Below are 27,760 nucleotides of genomic sequence, written 5' to 3' on the forward strand. Positions count from 1 at the left end.
ACCGACGTCCAAATGAGGCGCTAAGTGTCAGTGGTGCTCATTTACATAGCATTATTTAAATACCACAAAGGGGCAAAAAGAAGCTTGAATTGAAAATTCCGATATTTACATGGAAGATGTACGAAATCGGTTTGATAGCATTGTACCAATTACCCAGTGCAAAACAAAAGTCCAAAACTTGAGTTACGCATTTACCATTGCTCACAGGCTGAGACAGTTAGTGGTATTCATCCAGGCAAAGTATATTCACTCAGCCCTGTAAAAGGTAATGCAGAATTCTGTTTGGTGGGGTTGTAGTTGACATTTCATTCCTTCTGCAAAAAAAAATGTCCACAGGTCTTACCAGGATTGGCTTGTACTGCCAAATAGGTACTCACTTCACCACAGAATGTGATGGATGATGCTTCAGTAGTATAGGTACATTTTAAGACATCAGGAACAAGTGTTCATAACCTAATGAAAAATGTTTCCCTACCATTGGCCTCACCCTCTGCATTGGAAAGTCTTTCTGGCTGTGCCCAGTAGTCCCAGTAACTGGGATGTGGGTTATGCATCTGTGGGTGGGTGCATGGGTGTGTGAGTGCCTGGTGTGTTCATGCAGCCTTGCATTGTTCCTCCCTGCCTACTTCCAGCCCATGGTATCCGATCTGCCAGATACACAGAGACCCTCTCTGGCACAATGCCTGTTTTACATATTAAGAACATAATTGGCGTAATAGAGCCTTCCTTGTCATAATGCTATTGCTAGCAATGTGGGCATTCATGACCTGATATTGGTATTTTTGTCTTGATGGTACCCACCACTAGTATGCTGGTGATCATTCATAGCATGTAGTGGGCATCATTGGTATTATGGAGCCAATGCTGGGTATATTTCTGTGGATCCTTGACTTATTCTGGGCATCCTTTGCATTATGTTGCATTTCCCTGGCATATTGATTGACGTCTTGACAATGACATACTGTGGGCATCCTTGGCATGATATTGTTCATTGCTGGAATAATTATGCCTATCTTTGACCGATTAAGGGCATCCGTTTAAAGTATGGCCCCAATCACTGCTAAAATGATGGGAATCCATTGGCACATAAAGGGAATTAGTGGAATATCACGGTGATAGAAAGGCAAGTAAAGTGAAATCTGTGCGGGACGTTTCAATGTTCAATAATAGTTAATTCACTGTGTTCTTGTGTACGTAGAATGACGACTCTCTTGACTTGCGACTAACCCAGTATGCACTTCAACGAACAACGGACTTAGAAACGCTGGGAGCTATAAGAATAACATCATTTGATCTGTATTGTAACTTATTAACCTAAGGTATTTTTGTGAAACACAATATGAACTATTTAATTCCACGAGGGACCAAGGAACGGTCTAAGTGCAGTTTAATACTGGCATTTCCCATCTGGACTTTGGAATAGTGCTTACTCAGTTCTTTGCCCTGAAGAAGCCCTTTATAGGATGAAACGTGTTGGCTGTGCCTATTTGTGAATGAGGTTTACGAAATAATGAATCTTTCTGCTTACACAAGAACACAGTGAATGAACTATTATTGAACATTGAAACATTCGGCAAAGATTGTATTGCCTGTCATCTTTCTGTTTAAACTGTCTTTAGTTTATGACCATGTGGCAGCTGGTCGTTTGAGGGGGGCAATACACGTGTTGTGATACATGAGTGACTATACTGGGTGGTGCAGTTTTTTTATCCTTGCTGCCTTTCTCTGCCCGAAAAAGTGCAATCTGTTCTTGTGTGATAGTAGTGCATTCCCGTTTTTGATGGACAAGATGTGCTGCTATTTTTGGATGATACATACATTTGAGAAAAATGGAAAGCAGGCATTTCGAGAGAAAAATGTTTTTTTTTAAATATAAAAAAGTAGATTTTGGTTTGAGGAAATTGATTTTATTTATCGAAAATAAAAAGCTTGTATTCATAAGAAAATCTGTATATTTTCTGAAGTTGACAAACTGATGTTGTGCATTGACAAAATATATTTAAAGCTTTGTAAGTGATAATTCATGCTAAAGTCAGGAGACCTTTTGCTGATGTTGTCTCATTGGTGCCAGAGGACACTTGACAGCATGAGTGCAATCTCACAACACGTGTAAAGCATTTCATCATTTATATTTATAACGCTTTTATGACATTATCAGTAGGGTACAAGAATACTGTGGATTGAATAGTATCTCACAAAAATATTGTGTACTTGTTACAAAAGTACTGCCCCATTAGAGTTAATAGTATAAAATCTACACCATAAGGATGTTATTTTTACAAATGATATTTAGAATACAAAATTTATATTAGACAATATTTTTGCCAATGATTTTCTATCATTGAACCAACATTATCACAAATAATATCTGGCATCTGTAACCTGTTACGAAGAGAGTGCACCGCTTTCTGTCCGAATCTCGAAGGTTTCTGTACTCTGGGTGGCAGCACTGCTGTATTACCCTGTATCATCTGTCCCTCTGCTGCTACCTAACTTTGGGTCATATGTACAAGCCCCTATCGCCGGGTAGACGTTACTTTTAGTGACCTTTCTGTGGCGATAGGGGCTTTGCCTTATTTAAAAGGCAGCGTGAACCACTTAACGTGGCTTAACGCTAACACTACCTTGTAAATAAGGCCCCCTTTCATGCTATGCCTAGCGTTAGAGGGGTGGGCAGTGGGTGTTGCAGTGGGCATTCCACTGCAACACCCCTTCATTTTTAAGCTGCCCCCTATTTACAAGGGCAGCCGAAATAGGAGGCAGCGCCAAAATTAAGACCAAGAGAAAACCTGGCCTTAACTTGGCGAAACGAGGAGAAATGCTTTATTTCTCCTCGTTTTTGCTTTTTCCATGTATGCTGCCTTGTGCAGCACACATGAAAAAAGCAAAACACATCAGATTGTTTATGTTCAGGAAGGTGACCGTTCCTGCACATAAACAATCTTTAAAACAAATGACATTTTGTAACTTCCATGTTTGCTGCATTAAGCAGCACACATAGAAGTGACAAAATGGCATTTCAAGATTGTTAATGTGCAGGAAGGGGGAACTTCCTGTACATAAACAATCTTCCCCTGCACGCAGACACCTTGCACTATGGTGCAAGGCTGCCTGTGTTGGCGCTCGACTGCTTAGTGTAGCGCAATGGGAAATGCAGAGGTGCACCATATCCTTGTAAATATTATACAGCCTTGCACATCTCAAGTGGCAGATTGAGCTATGACGGTAACGGCTCACTCCGCCACTTCTTTGTAAATATCTCCCTTTGTTTCCACACTGCTCCTTAGAAGTAAACTCACAGTCATAACACATGACTAAGAGTATTCTTGAAAGGAGCAGGGTGGAAACATGAAAGACCGTGGAATGGCAAAGTTCTAAATCATTTATGAGCGTTTCCAAGATAAAATGAGTCTGGTGTGGAGGCCAAACCTTCTTAATCATTGTGCCTAAACTGTGAGAGCCCTTGCCTCTCCACATTTGCTGTATTCAGCAAAATGAATGAGTGTGTTGCAAATACAATGAAACAAGCAAAAATCGAAGTGAAGAAAGGTGTTGCATACATTTTGACTTGGTTTGACCCTCAAGATTCACATACTCAAATTTTTTGAACTGCCGGTGGTACCTATGGGTTTTTAGCAAAACGTTAGGAACATTGTGCTGAAAAATATAGTTTTGACACTGTTTTTCAAGTTTTCTTGGGGCCCAGCGACTCCCAACTTTCCTTTGAAGGTCAAGCTTCCTTGCAGGGCCCACCATGAATGTATTGAAAAATGTATTCGCGCCAATCCGCATTCTTTGGTTTTTACAAACAATGTATGTGCAAACTGTGCTCTAAAATGTACCGTTTGGTCCCAAAACATTTTGTAGAACTGATCCTTCAAAGCTCCCTGCAGGAACTCTGGCTTATTCGCTTTACTGACTCTCTTAGTGCAATTCAGGCAGGTAATTGCAACTTCAGTACTTTCATATTACACCTGCCCCACCTGTTGGGAGACACCATTTTTGTTCCACCAGTTTGAAAGTTCACCAATCACTACTGACCATGGCAGCCCTGGAGGAGTCTTAATTACCCCTCCTCCTGGGACAAAAACACCACCGCCAGTAAATGTCCAGTTCACTTCCTCTCAACAAACGCTGAACATGCACTGTAAGACTTAAGTTTGCATTCCCCTTAACAATTATATTCTTCATAGCTGGGACTGCAACCACCTTAGTATATGGAAATGTCTAAAGTCTGCTTTGCGCCTTTGTACAGGGCCCCGTGTCTAGATCGAAAGGCGGCATCATGCTCTTGACGCAAGTGTGCGGGTAGGTAGGTAGGAGGGATTGTGTGCACCAAAATCAGTCTCGAGCTTCACCAGACATCTTTTGTAGCAGCCATGTTGGTGACGGACCCGCTCCTCGCACACATCCTGCTGAAGAGGATCTCAGAGTACTCCTGGTTCACAGGCCCCGCCACGTGATAGGACAACGTGGCATTCGAGGCAGAGTCCGGAAGTGACGGGAGTCTCCGGTGGCTGTTGAAGAACTTCTTGGCTTTGTCGTACATGAACGAGCTAGTTTTCGTGAGAGATCCCCCTTTGTCAACGTTTGACTTTACTACCTGAAAAAAAAAACAATACAGACCCTTACAAGTTATTGCAATAATAAGGTGTTTCATGTGCAAAATATTTCGAAAAAATTATGTCAAGGGAATAGACAAAATGTTTTGTTTCAAATTTCAAATGCTGATTAATATATTCAAGCTGCCAGTAGCCATCATCTACAATATTACACAGCTGGATCACTGCATGTGAACAATGGTGAGTCAACTGGACTCCAAGTAGCAGTGTGAAGGTACTTCTGTGCTAGTGTGCAGTAACACATTGTGCAGAGGACACCGCTAATTTAGTGCAGTACTGTAGGGTCAGAGGTGCCTGGTGCAGTACCTCTGTACGGCCCTGCTCCTAATTTCATGGTGTCTGACAAACAATTGGTAGTTTCCTGCTCCGCTGACTCGTGTCACGTGGACACGAAGATGTAGTTCCCAGTGATTTGAATGTTGTTCCCTAGCAGAGTAACTGACTGGGCTGGAGATGGGGGTTTATACAGTGTGAACTTCCTTTCAAGATGGCCGACCTGTCTCCATGCACAAACCATGATCTAACTGGTGGTGGCAGTTGATTGTCTTAGAGGTACATGCTTTTTTCTTGAAACTCGATTAGGATGACTGCCTACTGCAACTTCAAGTTAAAATCAGCCCAGTCTGTCATCACTTCCTGAGGTGGATGTGTACAGCATGTGTGTGAATGTGAGAAAAACAAGGACCCCCTGGGTAGTAATACAGACTCCTAGGGCAGGGTAAACACAATGTGGGTAAACAATCCTAGGACGTCATCAGAGAAAATAACCAATTATTCCAAAACCAGTAGTGTGAAGAAAAAACGAAAAAATTAAACTGTATACAAATATATATTTAATAAGTATGAATAAAAATCATATAGATAAACAGGCTATATGATAAGGTAAAAGTATACTTCATTAAAAGCAGACACAAGTATTACAGATCAGTATATATCCTATAAACCAAACACATTGTAAAACACAATACATTCACATAGATTAATGACATAAAAAGAATTAGAAATATAATCATAAAAGAACTAGACGCGCGTTTCGGCAGAAAACCGCCTTCTTCAGGAGTCTCTGCTGATAATACTGATATATCTCATAAAAGCTGTTGATATCTTCGTACATGTGAGTAGTTAGAGGCTAATACCTTGAATAGCACTGACATCGACTTAAATTCAAACACGTTGATCACGAACAGCCGGCTGGTGGTACCTTCGAGACGTGACGTCCCACGTTTTTGGAGCAGCACTATCTTGTTGCCCATGTCATCTTTTCTTATGTAAGTTATATAATATCTGGCACCATCAAAAACGCCATCTTTTTAACCATCCCTAGAATACGGATTAAAGAAACAAAAATTTATGTACTCTCGTGAATACACAAGTCACGAGCCATCTGGCCTATTGCGGATGTCCATATCCCCTCCACGAAGTTATACGCTTACAACAGAAATTCATAGTATCTTTGGCTATGCTGACCTTATGATCCTCCCGCATCCTTGGCTTTATCCTCCTTGGTGCTGTTCATGATCAACGTGTTTGAATTTAAGTCGATGTCAGTGCTATTCAAGGTATTAGCCTCTATCAAGTGCCTCTGACTACTCACATGTACGAAGATATCAACAGCTTTTATGAGATATATCAGTATTATCAGCAGAGACTCCTGAAGAAGGCGGTTTTCTGCCGAAACGCGCGTCGAGTTCTTTTATGATTATATTTCTAATTCTTTTTATGTCATTAATCTATGTGAATGTATTGTGTTTTACAATGTGTTTGGTTTATAGGATATATACTGATCTGTAATACTTGTGTCTGCTTTTAATGAAGTATACTTTTACCTTATCATATAGCCTTTATCTATATGATTTTTATTCATACTTATTAAATATATATTTGTATACAGTTTAATTTTTTCGTTTTTTCTTCACACTACTGGTTTTGGAATAATTGGTTATTTTCTCTGATGACGTCCTAGGATTGTTTACCCACATACAGCATGTGTGTGTTCATGGAGGTATGAGGACTGCACTGACATATTTTCCGAGCCACTGAGCAGTATCAAATGTAACATGTAAGTAATCTGTACTAACCACACATCGATTACTGGGGCCTGAAAGGCAAAGTTGGCCTCCAAAGCATACAGTGTGGTACAGTTGCTACAATCTCATTGAAGATGGAAAAATCCAGTCAGAATGATTAATTATTAGCTAAAAGCAAACATTTTCGTAACAGTAAAGTTCACGAAACACAGTACCAAAAACACCTTAAAAGTAACAAGTGACAATATTGCAATGAAAAACATTCTCTTTCAGATCATCACACTGATGACAATCACTGTGTTATCCATTCTCATAAGATACAAAGGCCTTCTGATAAAATGTTATCCCATGGGAGGGTAACGGATCACCCAATCTGTCCAATTATATCTTACAGCACTTACAGTAAAATTGCTCACCACCTGATCACGATCACTATTAAAATGAATAGCAAAATCACTATAAGCAATGCAAACTGAAGGCAGTCCAAGAAGGTATTACTCTGTGAGTATCAATGTTCTCTTTGCTGGCATTCGAGATTTATTCCCTCAGGGATCATGTTTAGTCTCTCAATTTATGTTTTTCACATTCATGACCCAAAGGTGCTAGTGACACAGGGTCAATTGGAACACATATAGAAAGGACAGATTTTGATAATGAAGAGGCCAGAGAGGGTTCCGATCCTCTGGGAGAATTAGGACTAGCACAAAGGGTACACGTAAGCACCACTCAGAATGTTCTTCAAGCTCTTAATCCGCTAGCGAGCAAGCCAAACGTGGTGCTCGACCTCTGCACACCCAGACACAGAACCCTCCATGCGTGGCTCAGTATCACTTAGGCCAGTACCTTGCCTTCTGAGAGTGGTGATGGGTCGCCGGCCGACACCATGCCTGAAGCGAGCAAGTAGGTGCTAGGAAACAGCAAGGCGGGGGGATCGACAAAATGTAAAAAAAAAAGCAAAAGTGAAAACAAGGTGGTTGTCTGCCCATCAGGGGTAACATTATCAGTACACCAGGCTTAGTCCTAGCCTGGAGGTAACAGGTAGGTCATAAAGTGCTATAAAGGTCTGTCCAAGGTGAGAGTCTTCAAATAGCTGAAGGGGTATATCCTCACTATATTGCATGCAATATATCACATGACAAAGATATTGCATCCACTGAACCACTACTTCGCAAGGTAAGTCTAGTTAAGTGGATGTTGGGTTAAGAATAGTAAACATATACTTACTTTGACAATGTAGTAGATCAGTATTTGTTTAGGTCGATATTGTCAACCACGATATAGTGAAATGCAGCAAATGGAGGGAGTCTCTAGTTCAATGGCCTGTTATTGAAAGTTGAGCAGCAGGCCTGTCAAATGCATGCAGGACATGTTCCCACTTCTGGACAGTGGCAGGCTGATCCCACACCCATTGTGCATTACTGCAATGGTGTCATTGCCCCACCACATAATAATTAGTTCCAGGAGTTGCTCCTGCGGCCACAAACGTTGTGCATCATAAGCAAGATGTATCCTCCATCATGCATATACTATTTATGCAAAAACCTGTTTGATATTACAGGTAGCCCTAATGTCACGTGTATTGGGTTTGATCACTGTCATTCATCCGCTCATGTTCCTTATGGTGTTGGCAATCGTTTGCCTCCAGCGCCTTGAGACCCTCACGGGTGAGTAGCTCGCTTTACAAATGTCCTGATTGATTGAATCATATATGATCAAGAGCTTTGTCTTTCATGACATTCATGGCAAGAAGTCACTGTTCTGAATTCCCTTTAGTCTCTGCATACGCCTGTTCCAACACTCACACATACGCTTTCTCTCTGGTTCTATTTCTTTCTCTCTCTCTCGCTCTTATGTTTATGAAATAAAACTGAAAACGCCTGAAATTCCCAGTTCTGGTTCTACAGCTGACACACATATCAATCAAACTGTAACTCACACACCAAATGCAGTGCTAATGACCTCAACCTTAATGTAACAGAAAACTGTAAAAGATGGCATTAATAATGTCACTATTGACGTGACATATTACCTTATCATCAAGGGTGGCACTACTGTGGATACAGTGTGAGCTCTTTGTATATGTCTGTGTTTACATTTTAAGATCTCTGTGAAGACCCCTCATTTACCCTGCTGATGATGAACTGCTATAATGCAGAGGACTTTAACTTTGGAAGTCTTCATTACATTTTTAAATCACAATATGGATTTATCCACCTGAACTCAGATAAGACATTTGGTTACATTTAGTCCATTATAATTAGATAGTGTTGAATTTGGCAATAATTTGCACAAATAAAATTAAGGGCCTCTGCGATGAACTGCAATCTTTGGACCCAATTCACAGAACTAATTTACTACAAAATCCTAAACTTACTACCATATTGGTATTCACAGAATGCACTTACTCATTTTGGTATTCACAGAATGCACTTACTCATTTTGGTATTCACAGAATGCACTTACTCATTTTGGTATTCACAGAAATGTTGGTATTCACAAAAGGCACTTACTCATTGATGAGTAAGCGCCTTTTGTGAATACCAAAATGAGTAACTTACTCATTTTGAGTAACTTACTCATCTTGAGTAACTTACTAATTTTGGTATTCACAGAAGGCACTTACTCATCAATGAGTAAGTGCCTTGAGGGAATACTGAAATGAGTAACACTCATTTTGAGTAACTTACTCATTTTGGTATTCACAGAAGGCACTTACTCATTGGTGAGTGATTCTTTTAATACCAAAATGAGTAAGTGCATTCTGTGAATACCAAAATGAGTAAGTGCATTCTGTGAATTCCAAAATGAGTAAGTGCATTCTGTGAAATACCAAAATGAGTAAGTGCATTCTGTGAATTCCAAAATGAGTAAGTGCATTCTGTGAATACCAAAACGAGTAAGTGCATTCTGTGAATACCAAAATGAGTAAGTGCATTCTGTGAATACCAAAATGAGTACGTGCATTCTGTGAATACCAAAATGGTAGTAAGTTTAGGATTTTGTGGTAAATTAGTTCTGTATATCGGGTCCTATGGTCCCAAATAAAATCTCTCCCTTGATTAAGTCATGGCTACTCTGCAGAAAGAGAACTGAAGAAACAAGGTGCCCTCTCTGCGGTCAGTACAGCAAATATATTAATGGTGGCTTGAATGAAATCTTCAAAACCTATTTTAAAAAAAATAAAAAAGTACTCCCTACAATTGGTGCCGAAGGAATGTATGCAATATTATCAATTAGAATATGAAGCAAATTTCTTTACCTACTTTCATGGGGTCCTCAAATAAATCCTGTACTAAATAATGTATACATTAATGATTTGAATAGCGCAGCAGTCAAATCAATGGCTAGTGTTGTACATGTTATGGCAAATACAACTGGAGCATTCAGATTTAGACATGTACACTGAACCCTCAAGCAAGCAGTACTGTTTTATGATTTTCATATAATTTAGCGGGTAGTTGTAAAACCATGACTTGGAATATAAATAGCAGGAGCCTATGCAATTTAGGGTCGTATCTGAGCTATACAAATATCATTGGCAATTTTTTTAAAGGGTTTTTAATGGTATCACCTTACATTGCTTGTGAGTAGGGAGCTTGATTTCTGTGTCTAGCTCCATTTTTTTTACAGTTTTTATATAACACAAATTTAGTCCAAGGGATTAGATCTCTTTTCATGCCCACCAGATTACATTACACATATTTGTTTAGCTTTGTCAAAATCACTCGAGGTTGAGGTGGGGTGGGACTCGATCCTAGTCCCCAGTTTCATATCAAACACGTCAGGGGCCTCATTTATGAGCCCTTGCGTCACTTTTACGCCGCCGGTGCGTCACTTTTTGTGACGCACCAATGGCGTAAAAAATGCACCTTGTTGCGTCATAATTACAAAGTGACGCATCTAGGTAGATGCGTCACTTTGTAAACCCCTGCGCCACATTATACCTGCGCCAGGTATAATGTATGCAAGGGGGGCCTATTGACGCAAGAAAGGGTCGTAGAAGTGACGCAGTGAAATCTATGAGATTTCACTGCGTCACTTTTAGGATGCTGTTGCGTCAAAATCTTGCGCCTGCCTCACAGCAGGCGTAAGACTGACGCAGGCCCTTTCACATGGGGCCTGCCCCATGTGAAAGGACGCATTGCTGGAGTTGCGTCACTTTTGTGACACACTCCAGCAATGTGTCACTTTTGAGCTTACAGATACGTCAGAAATACTGACGTATCTGTCACTCCTTGCGCCATGATGCGTCATAATGTAAATATGACGCATCATTGGTGTCGCAAGGAGAGTGCAATGAAAAGTGACGCATCGCTGTTTTCACGCAGCGATGCGTCACTTTTCATAAATGAGGTCCCCGGTCTATAGGTCACATCCCCTCCCCTCCGTCGTGTGGATCACTTTGATTCATGAGTTTTTGTGTCATTCGTTCGCATCACACATTCCGGGGGTAAAATGGACTAGAAATTAACTAATGAATGAATGAAACGAAATTTATAATGCGCAACTTAGCCCAAGGGCATCAAGGCTAAGAGAACTAAGAGAAGTTCCAACGGTTTCTAACGCTACAGAGCAGCAGTAAATCAAATATTAAACTCGTACGAGAGAAGTTAACTAGCATGAAAGCTAAGGAGCGCAATTGAGTAGAAACAAGCAAACCGAGCGTAAAATCATAACAGCCTTTCAAGTCTGAAACAGGCCTGGAAAAATACTCGGCAGTACCAAGCAATGCATGACCCGCTCACTCATTACTGAAAGCTGTTTTCTACAATCCTTCAGCACTGAACATTTGTACGGTGGAAGACAAAGGTAAACGTCTACTGTGGTGAACCACCAATGGAAATCATTGTGCACTTTCTTACATTTCTTCCTTTTCAGTTCCATGTTTAAAAAAACACTCTAATCCGTAGTTTAATATGTGAAAAAAAAGTGTCAGGGCTCTCATCAGGAAGCAACTTGCACCAGCCCATTTCTCCTGTTAGCGCCACCTAAAACAGAGCCAACTACTAACCATGAAAGTGGGAGAGGATGTGGTGTAATGGCCAGAGCTGCCGGCTTTGGAGCTGGGGAACCAGGCTTGAGTCTCAGTGCTGGCTCAACATCCTGTGATTCTGGCCAAATAAAATAATCTCACCCTGCCTACCATAAATTAATGTGTCCTTAACTGGTGCTTATGAAAAGTGCCGGTGCTGATGCGGCACTGCAAATTGGTCTTGTTAAAAGTATGAATTTTGGGAGTTGCCCCCCTACACCCACTCTAATTTTGAACGTCAACAAGTAATTTCAGCATTTGGTTTGCTCTTTAAAGGTACTTACCTGGTGCTTGGAATACCCTCTGCAAATTGTTTTCCGTAAACAATATGGCTTGAAGATAATGATAACTTTTGGCACACGAAGGAATCGGACTGACCTAACTGCAATCAGGCAGTGCCCGATGGACTGGTCTGACAATCAATCAATCAATCAGAGTACTTGTAGAGCGCACTACTTAACCGTGAGGGTCTCAAGGCGCTGAGGGGAGGGTGGGGTGCTGCTACTGCTCGAAGAGCCAGGTCTTGAGGAGTCTACTGAAGGCGAGTAGGTCTTGGGTCTGCTGTATGTGAGTAGGGAGGGTGTTCCAGGTCTTGGCGGCGAGGCAGGAGAAGGATCTGCTGCCGGAGGTTGTTCGTTGGATGCGGGGGACAGCGGCGAGGGCGATGCTGGCGGAGCGGAGCTGGCGGGTGGGGGTGTAGAAGCTGAGTCTGCTGTTAAGGTCGGCTGGTCCGGCGTTGCTTTGTGTGCGTGGATGAGGAGCTTGAAGGGGATCCTCTTGTCGACGGGGAGCCAGTGTAGGTCTCTCAGGTGGGGGGTGATGTGGCTGCGGCGGGGGATGTTGACGATCAGTCGGGCGGAGGCGTTTAGGATGCGTTGTCGTCGTCGTAGGTGTTTGGCTGGGATTCCTGCGGAGAGTGCGTTGACGTAGTCCAGTCTGCTGCTGACGAGGGCCTGTGTCACAGTTCTTCTTGTTTCGGTCGAGATCCACTTGTAGATCCTGCGGAACATGCTGAGGGTGTCGTAGCAGGAGGAGGAGACAGCGTTTACCTGCTTAGACATGGAGAGGGAGGAGTCGAGGATGAATTCTAGGTTGCGGACATGGTCGGTGGGCGTTGGTGCTGTCCCCAGTGTGGTCGGCCACCTGGAGTCGTCCCAGGCTGAGGGGGTGGGTCCGAGGATGAGTACCTCCGTCTTGTCCGAGTTCAGCTTCAGACGGCTGCTCCTCATCCAGTCGGCGATGGCCTTCATTCCCTCATGGAGGTTGGTTTTGGCGGTGTGTGGGTCCTTGGTGAGGGAGAGCATAAGCTGGGTGTCGTAGGCATAGGAGATGATGTTGAGGTCGTGATGGCGGGCCACTTGTGCGAGGGGGGCCATGTAGATGTTGAACAGCATCAGGCTAAGGGATGAGCCCTGGGGGACGCCGCAGAGGATGTCAGTGGTTTTGGATCGGAAGGGTGGGAGGCAGACGCTCTGGGTTCTGCCGGAGAGGAAGGACGTGGTCCAGTCAAGGGCCTTCTCTTGGATTCCGGCTTCGAGGAGCCGTGTCTTTAGAGTGCGATGGCAGACCGTGTCGAAGGCGGCCGACAGGTCCAGGCGGATGAGGGCTGATGTTTCGCCGTTGTCTAGTTGGCACCTGATGTCGTCTCTGGTGGCGATGAGGGCTGTCTCGGTGCTGTGGTTTCGTCTGAATCCGGACTGGGATGGGTCCAAGATGTTGTTGTCTTCCAGGTGGCCGGCCAATTGCCTGTTGACGATTTTCTCGATGACCTTTGCCGGGAACGGGAGCAGAGGGATGGGCCGGAAGTTCTTGAGTTCCTTGGGCTTCTTGAGGAGGGCGTTGATTTCGGCGTGCTTCCAGCTTTCCAGGAATGTCGCTGTTTCGAAGGAGATGTTGATGACCTTCCGTAGTTGGGGTGCGATGGCTGCATCTGCTTTGTTGAATACGTGGTGTGCGCATGGGTCTGACGGAGATCCTGAGTGGATGGAGATCATGACCTTGCGTGTCTCGTTGTCGTTGACGTTGGACCAGGAGGTCAGGTGGATAGCGCTGGTGGTGTTCACAGGGGAGGTGGAGTCTGGCGTAGTCTGGGCAGTCGTGGTGTTGAAGCTGTCGTGGATGTCAGCGATCTTGCGGTGGAAGAAGATGGCTAGTGAGTCGCACAGTTCTTGTGAGGGCGGGATGTCGTTGGCGTTGGCGATGGGGTTGGAGAGTTCCTTTACGATGCTGACAGATCATTGTGTGAGCTTATTTTTATGGTAGTTTGTGGGCCTTTTTTATGGCTAGGTCGGTCGTTTTTTCTGTTGATTTCCCTGATAATAAACACACAAAAGGCAATGGGAGGCTGCCTGCAATAAGTCTAACCACTGGCAGTAGCTCGGGGTTGCACTACAACTAAGCATGGGCGGAAAATCCGTTTCGCTCGCGGATTTTGCGGATTTTCGGTAAATTCGCAATCCGCGAGATTCGCGAATCTCCCGCAAAATCCGCAAATCCGCGAGCAGCGGATTTTATGGCTTGCTCGCACTGTTCGCGTGAGTTCGCGGCTTCCCCGTACAACTTCGCGCCCCGCGAATAAGCGCTAAATTGCAGAAATACAATCTTAGCAAAACTGAAACTACTTACCAGGTTCAAAAGTTCAGGCTCATCATTAGTAGCCATTTCCTGTAGTGCTTCCTGAGGGGCCCCTCCAGAGTTCAGTTGCCAGTTGCAACTATTATGTGACCCTGCTCTGAACCTCAGAATAGTTACACATATGCCACAAAGGTCCTGAATTACAGCTAAGGGAGACAAGCAGGAGCCAGGCTGGAAGTTCAAATCCATTAATCAGCCCCTAATTCATTATTGTCAGTTGGGGCAGGGCAGGTGTTGTAACTAATTTTGCAACAATGAAAGCACTTAGCAAGTGCAAAAGATCACTAATCAGGAAGCACTAAGGAAGCAGGTGCCAGCTAAAAAAATATTCTGTGACACATTAATCAGCCCCAAATTAATTCAGGTCACTTGAGGCAGGGAAGGTGTGCTTTGCTTTGCCACAATAAGGTACACTGACTGGACAACCAGAGGGTGCTGTGATGAAACAGAGGGTGGCATGGGTGGGCCAGAGGGTGGCATGAGTAGTCAGAGAGTGGCAGTGGTGACAGAGAGTGGCAAACATAAAAAAAAAAAAAATCCGCAAATTCGCGAGAATTCGCGGATTTTGCGGATTGCGAGTTCGCAAATCCGCAAAATTCGCGAACGCGAGATTCGCAAAATTCGCCCATGCTTAACTACAACCCATCGTTCTTTTGCTCACCATTCCACCTAAGTTTGGACCCAGCCATATTCAAATCAGGCTTGACCCTGCCAAGCCAAGCCCTGGACGGTAAGACACAACTCTGTCAGGTCCCCAGTCGGTTCATATTGGGTCCCACAGAGGTAGCTCAAAGTCGAAATTATTTCCAATTTGGGAATAACTTCTACTTCCAAACTAAAGGTGTATCTATGGGGGCTGGATTTGCCCCTGATCTGGTTAATCTTTTCATGACAGACTATGAGGAACAGCACATTTTCACCAACAATCTATTACGACATCATTGTATGGACTATATACATCAATGAAGTATTCATGGTCTGGATGGGAACCCATATCAGACTTGTTGAATTCCACTCGTGGATTAACACACAGTCTAGTGATATTCAATTCACTATTTTGCATGATCCAGATGAGATAGTCTTCCTTGATCTCAAGATTCTATCAGATAATGACAAATTGTTCACATCTCCTTTTAGGAAACCTACCAAGAGAAATTCTCTTCTCCAGTACCATGGTCACCATCCTAGAAACATGAGAGATAATCTTCCATTCTAGCAATTTCTTAGGATCAGGCAAAACTGCTCTAAATAAGATGATTACTTCAATGAATCAGGAACTTTGATAATGAGATTGTTCAAAAGAGGTTATCCCAAACGGCTTATAAAGCAGGCCCTCAAAAGCGCCTGGTACAATACTCGGGAGGAATTTCTGGTGCCCTATGTCAGAGATTGTTCTGCTTACTGCATCATATGTGTTAATACATTCAGTACGGCAAGCAATGAGGTGAATCCATTGTCCATAAACACTGGGACCTAATCAAACCCCTAATGCCACAATAAGAAAAACCCATGTTCTCTTTCAGCAGAGGGTCCAAGATTAAAGACCTAATTGTAAGAGCAGCCCTATCAAAACCCTCTACCCCTACTCTTACCTCACAGTGGGACACTATAAGTTTGGCAATTGTGCAGCTCACAAATATTGCAAATATACCAAACTGTTTGTACACGGTCACACTAAGATGGATTTGAGATCCCTGACTGATTGTATATCTTATAATGTGGTTTACACTATTTGGTGTCCCAGTGATATGTTCTATATAGGTCACACCACTCAGAAAGTTAAGAGTTTTGTTTTACAACATAGGAGTTGCATCAGGTATAATATTACAGGAGCACCCTTTGGTGGAACATTTTCAAGTACTACCCACACCACAGAGGACATCGTTGGCAGCCGATTGAACAGATAACATCAGACCCCGGAGGAGGAAGCACAATACATATACTGATAAAAAGGGAACTCAAATGGATTAACCGCGTTGACCCCATATCTAATGGATTGAATTCACTGGAGGATTGGCGACAGGCGGCACTCTTCTGATGAACATGAACTTTTTAAATTGGCCTTTCTAGTTATTGTACATTCTTTACAATGATGTATGTATGCCATCATTTTAAAATGATGTCAGAATGGTTTATTCATATACCAAGTGTTCTTCAAATGCTGCATTATCATCTAGACACCTTCTATACCAATTTATGCTTCAAGTAGCCTGTGGAGTGTACTCCTTCCATTGCAATTTGTTTTACACTAACCCTTTTGAGTTCATTCTCTATTATTATTTGTTTGATCTTGCTATTTGTTCCTATCATTTCGATTTTTTTTTTATCTACCATGTCTATATGATTGTCCGTTCTTTCCTTGAAATATTGTGGGCTAACCATTTATGCCTTGTACTTCTAGCATCTGGTTAACTGTAGGGAGTATTTCTTCTCTTTCTATAGTAGTTTGTTTGTTACCTAGAACTACAATAGAATTCCTATGAGTTCACTTTTGTAAATTTTGTTCAGGGTTACATGCCGGCTTTTTTTCAGTAGCAGTTCAATGTGTTTTTCAGTGACAGCAGGCACATGCACACTATCTGCAGCACAGGCTATTTATTGGAGGACACATGCAACCACTCCATGACTGGGTCCTGAGATACAGCGCATGACAGCTGCTGCGCGAGAGTAAGTACTTGTGTCCACTTTATGGCATCATAACAAAGCTTTTTAGGATTTGTAATGTTTCTAGTTGGCTTAGGAATTCATGTATGCTTATTCTATGCAGATTCCGACTCGAAAGGAACATCTCATTGGCTTAAGAATTCATGTATGCTTATTCTATGCAGATTCCAACTCTTAAGGAACATCTCATTGGTTCTATTGGTCAGTGAGTGAGCCCTTTATTGCTGTTTTACTTTCTTTTCTTCCATTTGGACTTTTCTGATACTCTGGAAAGACTACTATTCACGTTTTGTGGCATTATAATATTAATGTTTTTACAAACGAACTGTATATATGCTAATTAGATCTGGTAGGGGTACCACCAGGGCTGAACAATTTTTCTTTTACATTATTTTGACACTGCAGTGACAAAAGGGGATTTTCTTCCATATACCTGAGATACATTCGTAATTTAGCTCATGCCGGTAAACATTTGTTTATGTATCTGTTGTTTTCAGATCAACTTAACTATATTTAAATATCAAGAAACCTGTATACCTGACCTTCTTTTTGAGGTAAGAATAAGCATTATCTGGCCAATCCTGTTTGTAAATGTTGATCTAGGGTTATTGACCGTCTGCTTTTTGTCTTTTGTAAGTGTCTACCGGTAAGGTCCTAAAGAAGACCCTCAGAATAGTGTTCATATAGAGGCCAAAACGTCAAAGTATAGATATATAGGTTGACTTTAAATGAATGTTTTGCTAATGATGGAACCTATATGGTCGTTTTGAGTCAAGGCTCCTCAAAGGTTCATGTTTGTTAAGTCAACATTCTGTTGGTTAATGTAATACTGCGCACCATTGTTCACAAGTTTTCACTTATCGCTATCACTGCACCGTTCACTACTGTACGCGTCTTTTGCACAGACATACATATTCCAGTTGAAGTACCATCAATGTTCATATATGATTAATTATTGCATATATCTCTGCATGTAAGCATATGTATAATTATTAAATGGTTGGTATTTTTCAAACTTTGATTTTGTACTTGAGCACTTCATTATTGTTGCCTAGGAAGCGTAGGTAATTAGCTTCCCCTGAAGGTTCATTGTACATTTACCTAGGCTCCTAGGGACACCGGATTGGGCTGTATTTTTTTTAGAATTTAGTAAATATTAGTCAGCTACACGCTTTGTACTGGTGTGAGCATAACCCATAGCATCATGATGCAATGCGGAAGCTGCCAAGTCCTTAAATAGCCTCTTGGGTATTATAAATAAGGCCCTACCACAAATCGTTGGAATGCCACAAAGAAAAGCATTCACATCTAACAAACGGCAGGCAACAAAGCATTAACATAGCTGAGTAGTGTCACATCAAAGCCACATTGTGGATAACAGTGTTTTTTGATAAACCTACATAGCACGACTGAGGATGCCAAGGAGCAACTGGACACAGATGGGAAGTGAGATACTAATAGAAACATTGTCATTCATTTTTTTATGGGAGCAACAACTAGCAGAAAAAAACACCTATGCAAATTCTTTCATTGATAATGTAAATGTATTGATACAATGGTGAAAGGCTCAAAATTCAAAGAAAAAATATTGTGTTACTTAAATGTTTTGTCAAAACTAATTTCCCCCAAAATATTGAGTTATAAAATATAGAAGTTAAGAATATCTTTTTTAATGTTTATAATATAGTTTTTGAAAGCATTGTTCATATTATTTACTTTAATATAGTTGTATTAATAATTAATATATATGTTTAATTCATTTCATATTCATGTATTATACTAATTGTATGTGTTAGTATTATTAATCTGTTTGCTAATTTTTTTAGGTTTGTTTGTGATTTTAATGTGTAATTTTTTGGGGGGCATTTAATTAGCAATTTATAATTTAGTAGCAGGTTGTTGGGTTTGTAGGAGATCAGGGTACGAAGTTTTGTGAATAATTAAATTATTATTTTTTAATTTTAAAGTATTGTTCATGTTATGAATAATGTATTAACTCATCATCCTGATATGTTTTTAAATGTACAGGTCTCACTGCACTGTACCGTGCCTTTGTATGCAACTTTCTTTGCTATGCTGTCTAACGTTGCACTTAAATTAATATTTTATATACTTTATGTTTTTATCTTGGATTGCTCACTTTTATGAATACAGTTTGTACCCAAATAAAGTTATTCTGGTTCTGCTATTTAAATTATAATATTGCTGATTTTTAAATATTATTTTTGTATTAATCAAACATTTAATTGGTTATGTAAGGTTTTAATGGATTATTTTGTATGCACATTATTTGTTAATGTTTTATTAATTGTTAATTTATTGATATATATTAAATAATAAACGTTGGTAAATATAGTTGATATCTTTTTATTGGTTTAAATGTGATTTGTTTTAAATAATTGCTAAATTCATATTATTATTGTTCAATTTATAATTTATTTTCATTTTAATTAGCCTTTTTTGGGTAGCAGGGAGGAAAGTGTATTTATTTTTAACTTGTTATTTTGTTTTTTTAGTTCAGTTTTGCATTATAATGTTTGTATAGTTACATTGAATTGTATTCATTTTATTTATTTATAATGTAATTTGTTTTATTTAAAAATCTTTTAATATTGTAATGCTAGTTAAATGTTTGTTTAATAATCAATAATAGTTGGAATTGTATATTTAACTCTTCCTAAGCCCAACAATGTCCCTGCTTTTGCTTATGTTCATGTGGAAATAGTAGGTTTAGCCACTCCAAAGGCCAATATTTTTCCTACTGTTGTTTAGGTTGGACCGAGAATAGTAAATCTAACCCCTCTAAAGTCCAACACTTTCCCTGCTTTTGTTTTGTGTGGGAGTAGGAAAAATGAATCTAGCCCCTGTAATGACAGCGTTTTTGGCTTTATTTAGCAGTGATATAGATCATTAATCTTGCTCGCATCTAGTATAGGTATTCTTAGCCTGTGTTGGCCCTTTTAAGCCCTTTTTTCCAGATCTAGAAGAGGATAGCTGCTTAATATGCCTTTATTCTTGACTTTAACCTGTCTATTGCCTATTGGCTTTGACATATTAGACACCTTGGTATGGTTTATGTAGGTATTCTGACAGAGCTAAGGAGCATTTCACCCCTTTCAGGCCTACAGGCCTAGAGCTAGAGGGACTCCATCTTGATGAAGCTGAGAGGCTTTTCAGGGCAAAGGCAAAGTTTATAGTTATAACTATTGTTCGCCCTAAGCGGACCGGAGAGAACCGGCCAGAGCTGAATCTAATCAGGAATTGTTCCCGGGCTCAGGTCTCTAGACGAAACAAGCAGACTGGTCACTGTGGGAGCGTCTAGCGCAAGGAGCCTGGTGCATGGGATTGGTGGGAGGAAGCTGCTGGCTGGAACTTTCCATGAGGAAACAGCATTCTATATCAGTGAAGTGCAGAGGCGGAGCCAGTGAGTCAAGCAGAGAGTCAAGCAGAGAGGGAGTCAAGCAGAGAGTCGAGTAGAGTTGCAGTCGAGTGAAGGTGGCGAAGCCAGAGGGTCGTGTTAAGGTGGAGGAGTGGAAAGCAGTGGAGTGGAGTTGGCAGAGAGAGAGGGTTCAAGCTGGAGAAGAGCTGAGTTGAATAGTGAGCTGGAACTGAAGGAAGCAGTCAGAAGCAGTTGCTTATCAGGAGGAGGTGTGAATAGCTGGAGTCTGAAGTAATGCCTTTTAGAAGAGACGGAGGAGAGATCGTGGACTAACCTATGGGAGCAGATGGAGTTAATTGGACATTGGCGCAGAGACAGAGTGAATAAGCTAGTGGAATGAACGGTGATCAGAGCGGCAGGAACCATTAAGATTGAAGCTGGAAGGTGGAGACAGTTCGCGTGGGGGAGAGGAGTCCAGAGACAGAGTGATCAGCGCAGAGGTGTACCCAAGAGTGCAGGAGAGAGAGGGAGTCTGAGATGAGCCAAGGCACAGACGAGAGAGGAACCCAGATGACAGCTAGAACAAGACTACACACTAATAAGGTGAAGGCGTTCCTGTTATATTAATTTACTTTACACTTGCATCTTAATCTTATCTTTATTCCCTAGGCTTTTGCATTGCTAATCTTTTCTCTTTCAGCGGTGTGTTCTACCTATAGTCTTTGTCAGATCTGTGTAGATGTTTATATTGTTGTAATAAAATAACCCCCCAGTTTGTAACAAACTGGCGTGTATCTCTTGTATTCTTGTTCAATCCAGGTAAACAACGCTCCTAGGTGTTTAGTGTTTGCATGAATGGATGAGTAATCCCAATCAGGTAAGTGGTGATCACATAAATTGGGAGTGAGTGGACCTATGATGCCAAGAATAGGAGACATATAATATTAATTGGCTAACTCCTAATATTGTAGTAGCAGACCCTTAGTGAAGAGACTTCCCAATATATATATATATATATATATATAGGTGTTCATAGGAATGTGGTCGTCGTTGATATGCGGCGTTAGTGAGAACGCTGGGGAGGATTACCAGCGCTGATACCCACAGGATTGTGGCTTGAATAAGTGAGAGCGCCAGGGGGGACACTGGCGTGGAGATCGACAGGATTGTTGATCGTTTGGAAAAGGGAGCATTGGGTTCTGCAGGCCCATGTGTAGTCGCACCGGATTGTGCGCAATATCTGCCCTAGGGTAGACCGGTCTGGGTCTGAGTGGCCGCGAGACCAACTGATGTGAATATAAGTGTGGTGTAGGGTATGGATATCCCTAGTAATCAGTGAGTATTCTTAGTATCCCTATAGATTTAGTGGTGTTTTTAATAATATGAGCTTGTATATTGCGAGTTCCCCATCCTCAGGTAGGTACTCAGGTGCCTGGATAGTTGGTCCTGAGGAGGGATGTGATTACGTTCTGGCTGGGTTGGAGGGGCCCCTAGGGGCTGATTCCATCTACTCAGAAAATCCAGTCATAACATTTGGCGTAGTCGGCATCTTACGAATCCTGTGTGTCCTGGCCATGTGCTTAGATTGTTTCCCATGTGTTGTGTGGGAGTGCCATGAACGCCATAACATCTGGCGTAGTAGAACAGTTTACAAAACCTGTGTGATCTGGCCATGTGCTTAGAGAGTTTCCCATGTGTTCTGAGGGAGTGCCCTGAACGCCGGTTCCATCTGGCGTAATGTTGCAGTTTATGTAGCCTGTTAGACCTATGGGCTTGAACAGTTGCAGCGTGAGGAGATTGCATTACATCATGGCATTTGGTTTATTCAGGGTGGAAGGAATGGTTTTCATCTTGGTGTTTAAACTGTCAGAGTTGAAGGATGGCATTACATGAGGAAGCCAGTTACATCTTTGTGATGGTCCAATTGTATAAATGTGTGTAAAAAATGCTTTTAAATTGCCCATTAAATTGCTTGCTGCATCTGCTTATGCTGTGCAATGTGAAATGTGTTCATTGTAATATGATCTGTGGAGTTCTTCGAATATAGCTCCTTGTAAATATGGCTTGTGAATAGCGCCATTTTAATGTGGCTTGTGAGGTGCATGTTCTCATGTTGATCTGCTGTGTTCCTTGTGCATTGCGCTTTGGATATATTCCTTGTGAAAAGCGTGTCATTTTTTGAGTTTGTTTACTGTCTTGTAAATATGGCTTGTGAATAGCGCCATTTTTATTGTGGCTTATGAGGTGCATGTTCTCATGTTGATCTGCTGTGTTGCTTGTGAATGGTGCTTTGGATATATTGCTTGTGAAAAGCGTGTCATTTTTTGAGTTTGTTTACTGTCTTGTAAATATGGCTTGTGAATAGCGCCATTTTAATGTGGCTTTTGAGGTGCATGTTCTTATGTTGATTTGCTGTGTTCCTTGTGCATTGCGCCTTGGATTTATTGTTTGTGAAAAGCTTGTCTTGTAAATATGGCTTGTGAATAGCGCCATGTGGTCATGGCTTGGATGGAGCATGTTATCATTACGTTAGGCAGGGGAGAGCTGGATCTCTCTCGGGTGCTTGGGGATAACGTTTTGAAAATATGTGTACGTGTTATCTGTAAACGTGAAGAAATGTGCTCATGATTTTCCCATGTATCTGCAGACGTTGGGAAATGATTGTGCTTGAGCTGCCAAAGGGTTAATATCTTGAGTTGAGATGGCAGTCTTTATTTTTAACATGCTGTCAACATGCATGGTTATCTGACCTGACTATAAAAGTCAGTGGATTATTTGATGGTTTGATTTTGACTTTTTTTTTTTGGTTCCTTGGTCTGCCTATGTGCTTTGTCAGCTTTTTGGACGGAAAGGTACCATCTTGTGCTTTGCAAAGGGTTCTGTTCATTTCACATTCTTTTTGAAATGCGTCTAGGAATTTGTGTGGGTTTGCCTTGGAACTGTAAGTTATAAATCACCCAGTCGGATTGATAAAGGGTTTGCATGGAGAGAGACAATGAGTGAAATGTTACAAAAAAAAAATATATATATATATATATAAAATGGCCCTGTTAGAGTGCACGCTACGGGGCTGTTTTCATTAATTATTTCTTTGAGGGGTTTCCATCTAGACAGGAATGTGCTGGTTGCAATGATCACAGGTTGAGAATAATCAATCTTGCCCGACAGTGCATGGTAACATGTGCTTTTAATTAGTGGAAGGCAACCGAGTGCCTTTGAAAAAAAAATTTTAAAACGTAACATTATTATTTTCCCAAATGTAAATTAAAATGTATTCTTTTATAAAATGTGTCAGCAAAACGTTTCCTGGTAAGTTAACCAACTCAGTTAGAAAATAATTGGTTGTTTATTAGTGTATGAATGTGGCTCTTTTATTAGTTTGGATTACATAGCTTGCATGTTAAATTACACTGTAATGTAAAATGATATGATGCCCCTGGTTAAATTAAATACAATGTTGAAATGTATCTGCATTTTATGTTGTTTTACAAATTATTTCTCCTTCAGCAGCTGACAATGGTCCATGTTAATTCGTTTTTTTCCCCAAATGCAGAATGTATAATTTTGTGTGCAAAAGTTAGTTGCCCCTTTCTAAATAAGTGCCCATATTTTAAATGTCTTGCCTTTAGCTGAATTAGTTAGACAAAAGTCTTTTTAGAAACTGGAGCTTTTAATTAGCAGTACACTGTAACAGAATTGTTTTTTTTTTAAATGCTAGCTTTCGTTGGCTGGCACAATTAGGCCTGGGAACAGGCAAGGAATTTGTTTGTCGACCTTGGCAGACCAGCTGGTTTGTGCAGACGAGTTTTTTTCCTTCATTCTGCAGGTTCCGATCACGTCCCTGTTCGTTATGATTGGCTACAATCCAATTTTCTTCCGCGAACGGATTGTTTATTTAAGGGCGGGGTGACCTGGCTCTTCCCTTGGAGTTAGTTAGTCGTAGTGGGCCTGGGCGGGCTTCCCTGACCAGGGAAATGGGAGGCTTGCAGTGCCCTGCTGATGCTGTGAGCTCATCACTTGGCGGTATTTCAAAGTAGCTTCACACTGTAGCCTGGCTCCTGCTCTGAAGGGAGGGGCTGGCTTAGAGAGGATTAGGGTATGTTAGGCCCCACTTACTAAACTTAAAAGTTAAATTTTGAATGTTTTTAATTAATCAGGATATTTTCTTTTCAATAATGAAAGGCACCCGGGGTGCTTTTTAAATGGAAAATTTTATTTTGCAAGAATAATGATACTTGTTCTCTTGTTCCTAGGATTGCTGAGTTGTGGTTGTGTGTGGGTCGATCCCCCTCCCACTTCCTTTCTTGTTTTAGTTTTTTACTTTCATGTTTTTATTTTAGTTTATTATTTTTGGATGATGGAACCAGACCAGACCAGACCAGACCGGAAGGGTGATGGATGGCCGCATCGGAGGAAGTGTCCGGATACCGTAGATGCAGGGTGGTGGCCTACACTGAAGCCAAATGGACTTGGTCACATAATTCCTTGGCCTGCATTTTTGTTGTTGACATCACTACGAGCAGGCCCCACTTTAAAAAAAAAAAAAAAAAAAAAAAATGTCACCTATTATAGTTTTCCTATTTTCTTCAAAACAGTTTTTGCCAATGAAGGACTTTTTTTTGAATGGTGGTGCACACATGTGTTCCACAGTGTGATTTAAAAGCTTGATGTTACACCAGCTATCTTGTAGAAATGGGGTTGTTTTTTTACTGTTCTTACATTTTCACCTTGATTGATCAAAGGGTGGTTACCTTAAACTTTGGATTGTTCTGGGTGGTGTGTCTTTTAGTATGATTATGTATTAATGTTTGCCCAGACCTTGAAACAGTTTGTCATGTCTATTTCTCAGATTTCACTTTAAATTGACAAATGTCAGTAGGTAGGCCTCATTTAGGCCCATTGTTATTTTCATCCCACAAACAAGCCCCTACACCAATAGTTTCATGAGTCATCATTAGCTTAAGTTGCCTATAGTAGGTAGGGCTCATTTAGGCCCTTTGTTGTTTTCTCATTAGGAGTTGAAACACATTTAGTTCTTAAGTTGACAATAGTAGGTAGGCCTCATTTAGGCTTAAGTTGTCCGAAGTAGGCCCCATTTAGGCCCCTTGCTGTTTTCATTCAACACATAAGTCCCTACATCACTAGATTTCATCAGTTATCACTAGAAGTTGAGGCACATTTAGTTTGAGGATGCTTTGGTTAGTTTCTGTTGTTATCAGATCCAATCTCAGATATGCAAGGGTGCTTTGATTTGTTTTCAGTTGGTTGTTAGGTTTCTATTCCCTACCATTGAGTTTCAGGTGGAATTTCCTTGAGTTGTCATTGTTTTTAGGGAGTTTTTTAGGTTTTGATTTGTTGATAGATTGTGTTGATGTTTGTTTATCTGGATGTTATTGTTTATTGATGTTCGCAAGATAAGGATCTAAGGGTGGATGGCAGAGTTTTTTGGGCTCTATTTAGCAGTGATATAGATCTTAATCTTGCTCACATCTAGGATAGGTATTCCTAGCCTGTATTGGATAGATTGTGTTGATGTTTGTTTATATGGATGTTGTTGTTTACTGATGCTCGCAAGATAAGGATCTAAGGGTGGAATGTAATGACAGCGTTTTTGGCTTTATTTAGCAGTGATATAGATCATTAATCTTGCTCGCATCTAGTATAGGTATTCTTAGCCTGTGTTGGCCCTTTTAAGCCTTTTTTCCAGATCTAGAAGAGGATAGCTGCTTAATATGCCTTTATTCTTGACTTTAACCTGTCTATTGCCTATTGGCTTTGACATATTAGACACCTTGGTATGGTTTATGTAGGTATTCTGACAGAGCTAAGGAGCATTTCACCCCTTTCAGGCCTACAGGCCTAGAGCTAGAGGGACTCCATCTTGATGAAGCTGAGAGGCTTTTCAGGGCAAAGGCAAAGTTTATAGTTATAACTATTGTTCGCCCCAAGCGGACCGGAGAGAACCGGCCAGAGCTGAATCTAATCAGGAATTGTTCCCGGGCTCAGGTCTCTAGACGAAACAAGCAGACTGGTCACTGTGGGAGCGTCTAGCGCGAGGAGCCTGGTGCATGGGATTGGTGGGAGGAAGCTGCTGGCTGGAACTTTCCATGAGGAAACAGCATTCTATATCAGTGAAGTGCAGAGGCGGAGCCAGTGAGATAAGCAGAGAGTCAAGCAGAGAGTCAAGCAGAGAGTCGAGTCGAGTAGAGTGGCAGTCGAGTGAAGGTGGCGAAGCCAGAGGGTCGTGTTAAGGTGGAGGAGTGGAAAGCAGTGGAGTGGAGTTGGCAGAGAGAGAGGGTTCAAGCTGGAGAAGAGCTGAGTTGAATAGTGAGCTGGAACTGAAGGAAGCAGTCAGAAGCAGTTGCTTATCAGGAGGAGGTGTGAATAGCTGGAGTCTGAAGTAATGCCTTTTAGAAGAGACGGAGGAGAGATCGTGGACTAACCTATGGGAGCAGATGGAGTTAATTGGACATTGGCGCAGAGACAGAGTGAATAAGCTAGTGGAATGAACGGTGATCAGAGCGGCAGGAACCATTAAGATTGAAGCTGGAAGGTGGAGACAGTTCGCGTGGGGGAGAGGAGTCCAGAGACAGAGTGATCAGCGCAGAGGTGTACCCAAGAGTGCAGGAGAGAGAGGGAGTCTGAGATGAGCCAAGGCACAGACGAGAGAGGAACCCAGATGACAGCTAGAACAAGACTACACACTAATAAGGTGAAGGCGTTCCTGTTATATTAATTTACTTTACACTTGCATCTTAATCTTATCTTTATTCCCTAGGCTTTTGCATTGCTAATCTTTTCTCTTTCAGCGGTGTGTTCTACCTATAGTCTTTGTCAGATCTGTGTAGATGTTTATATTGTTGTAATAAAATAACCCCCCAGTTTGTAACAAACTGGCGTGTATCTCTTGTATTCTTGTTCAATCCAGGTAAACAACGCTCCTAGGTGTTTAGTGTTTGCATGAATGGATGAGTAATCCCAATCAGGTAAGTGGTGATCACATAAATAGGGAGTGAGTGGACCTATGATGCCAAGAATAGGAGACATATAATATTAATTGGCTAACTCCTATTATTGTAGTAGCAGACCCTTAGTGAAGAGACTTCCCAATATATATATATATATATATAGGTGTTCATAGGAATGTGGTCGTCGTTGATATGCGGCGTTAGTGAGAACGCTGGGGAGGATTACCAGCGCTGATACCCACAGGATTGTGGCTTGAATAAGTGAGAGCGCCAGGGGGGACACTGGCGTGGAGATCGACAGGATTGTTGATCGTTTGGAAAAGGGAGCATTGGGTTCTGCAGGCCCATGTGTAGTCGCACCGGATTGTGCGCAATACCTGCCCTAGGGTAGACCGGTCTGGGTCTGAGTGGCCGCGAGACCAACTGATGTGAAT

The 27,760-nt window shown here is 41.5% G+C and overlaps 1 protein-coding gene across 1 annotated transcript in view; it reads right to left on the reverse strand.

Moving 5' to 3' along the window:
• Nucleotides 1-1,891: 1,891 nt before the first annotated feature.
• CPED1 (cadherin like and PC-esterase domain containing 1) overlaps nucleotides 1,892-27,760 on the reverse strand; it is a 349,963-nt gene continuing 324,094 nt past the window's right edge. Inside the window, exon 14 of the mRNA XM_086967003.1 lies at nucleotides 1,892-4,603. Coding sequence (XP_086823129.1) covers nucleotides 4,355-4,603 — 249 coding nt within the window. The 3' untranslated portion in view covers nucleotides 1,892-4,354. The remainder of the gene's footprint in view (nucleotides 4,604-27,760) is intronic.

The sequence above is a fragment of the Lissotriton vulgaris genome, chromosome 1_1 (genome assembly GCF_964263255.1).
Source record: "Lissotriton vulgaris chromosome 1_1, aLisVul1.2, whole genome shotgun sequence".
Classification (NCBI taxonomy): Eukaryota; Metazoa; Chordata; class Amphibia; order Caudata; family Salamandridae; genus Lissotriton; species Lissotriton vulgaris.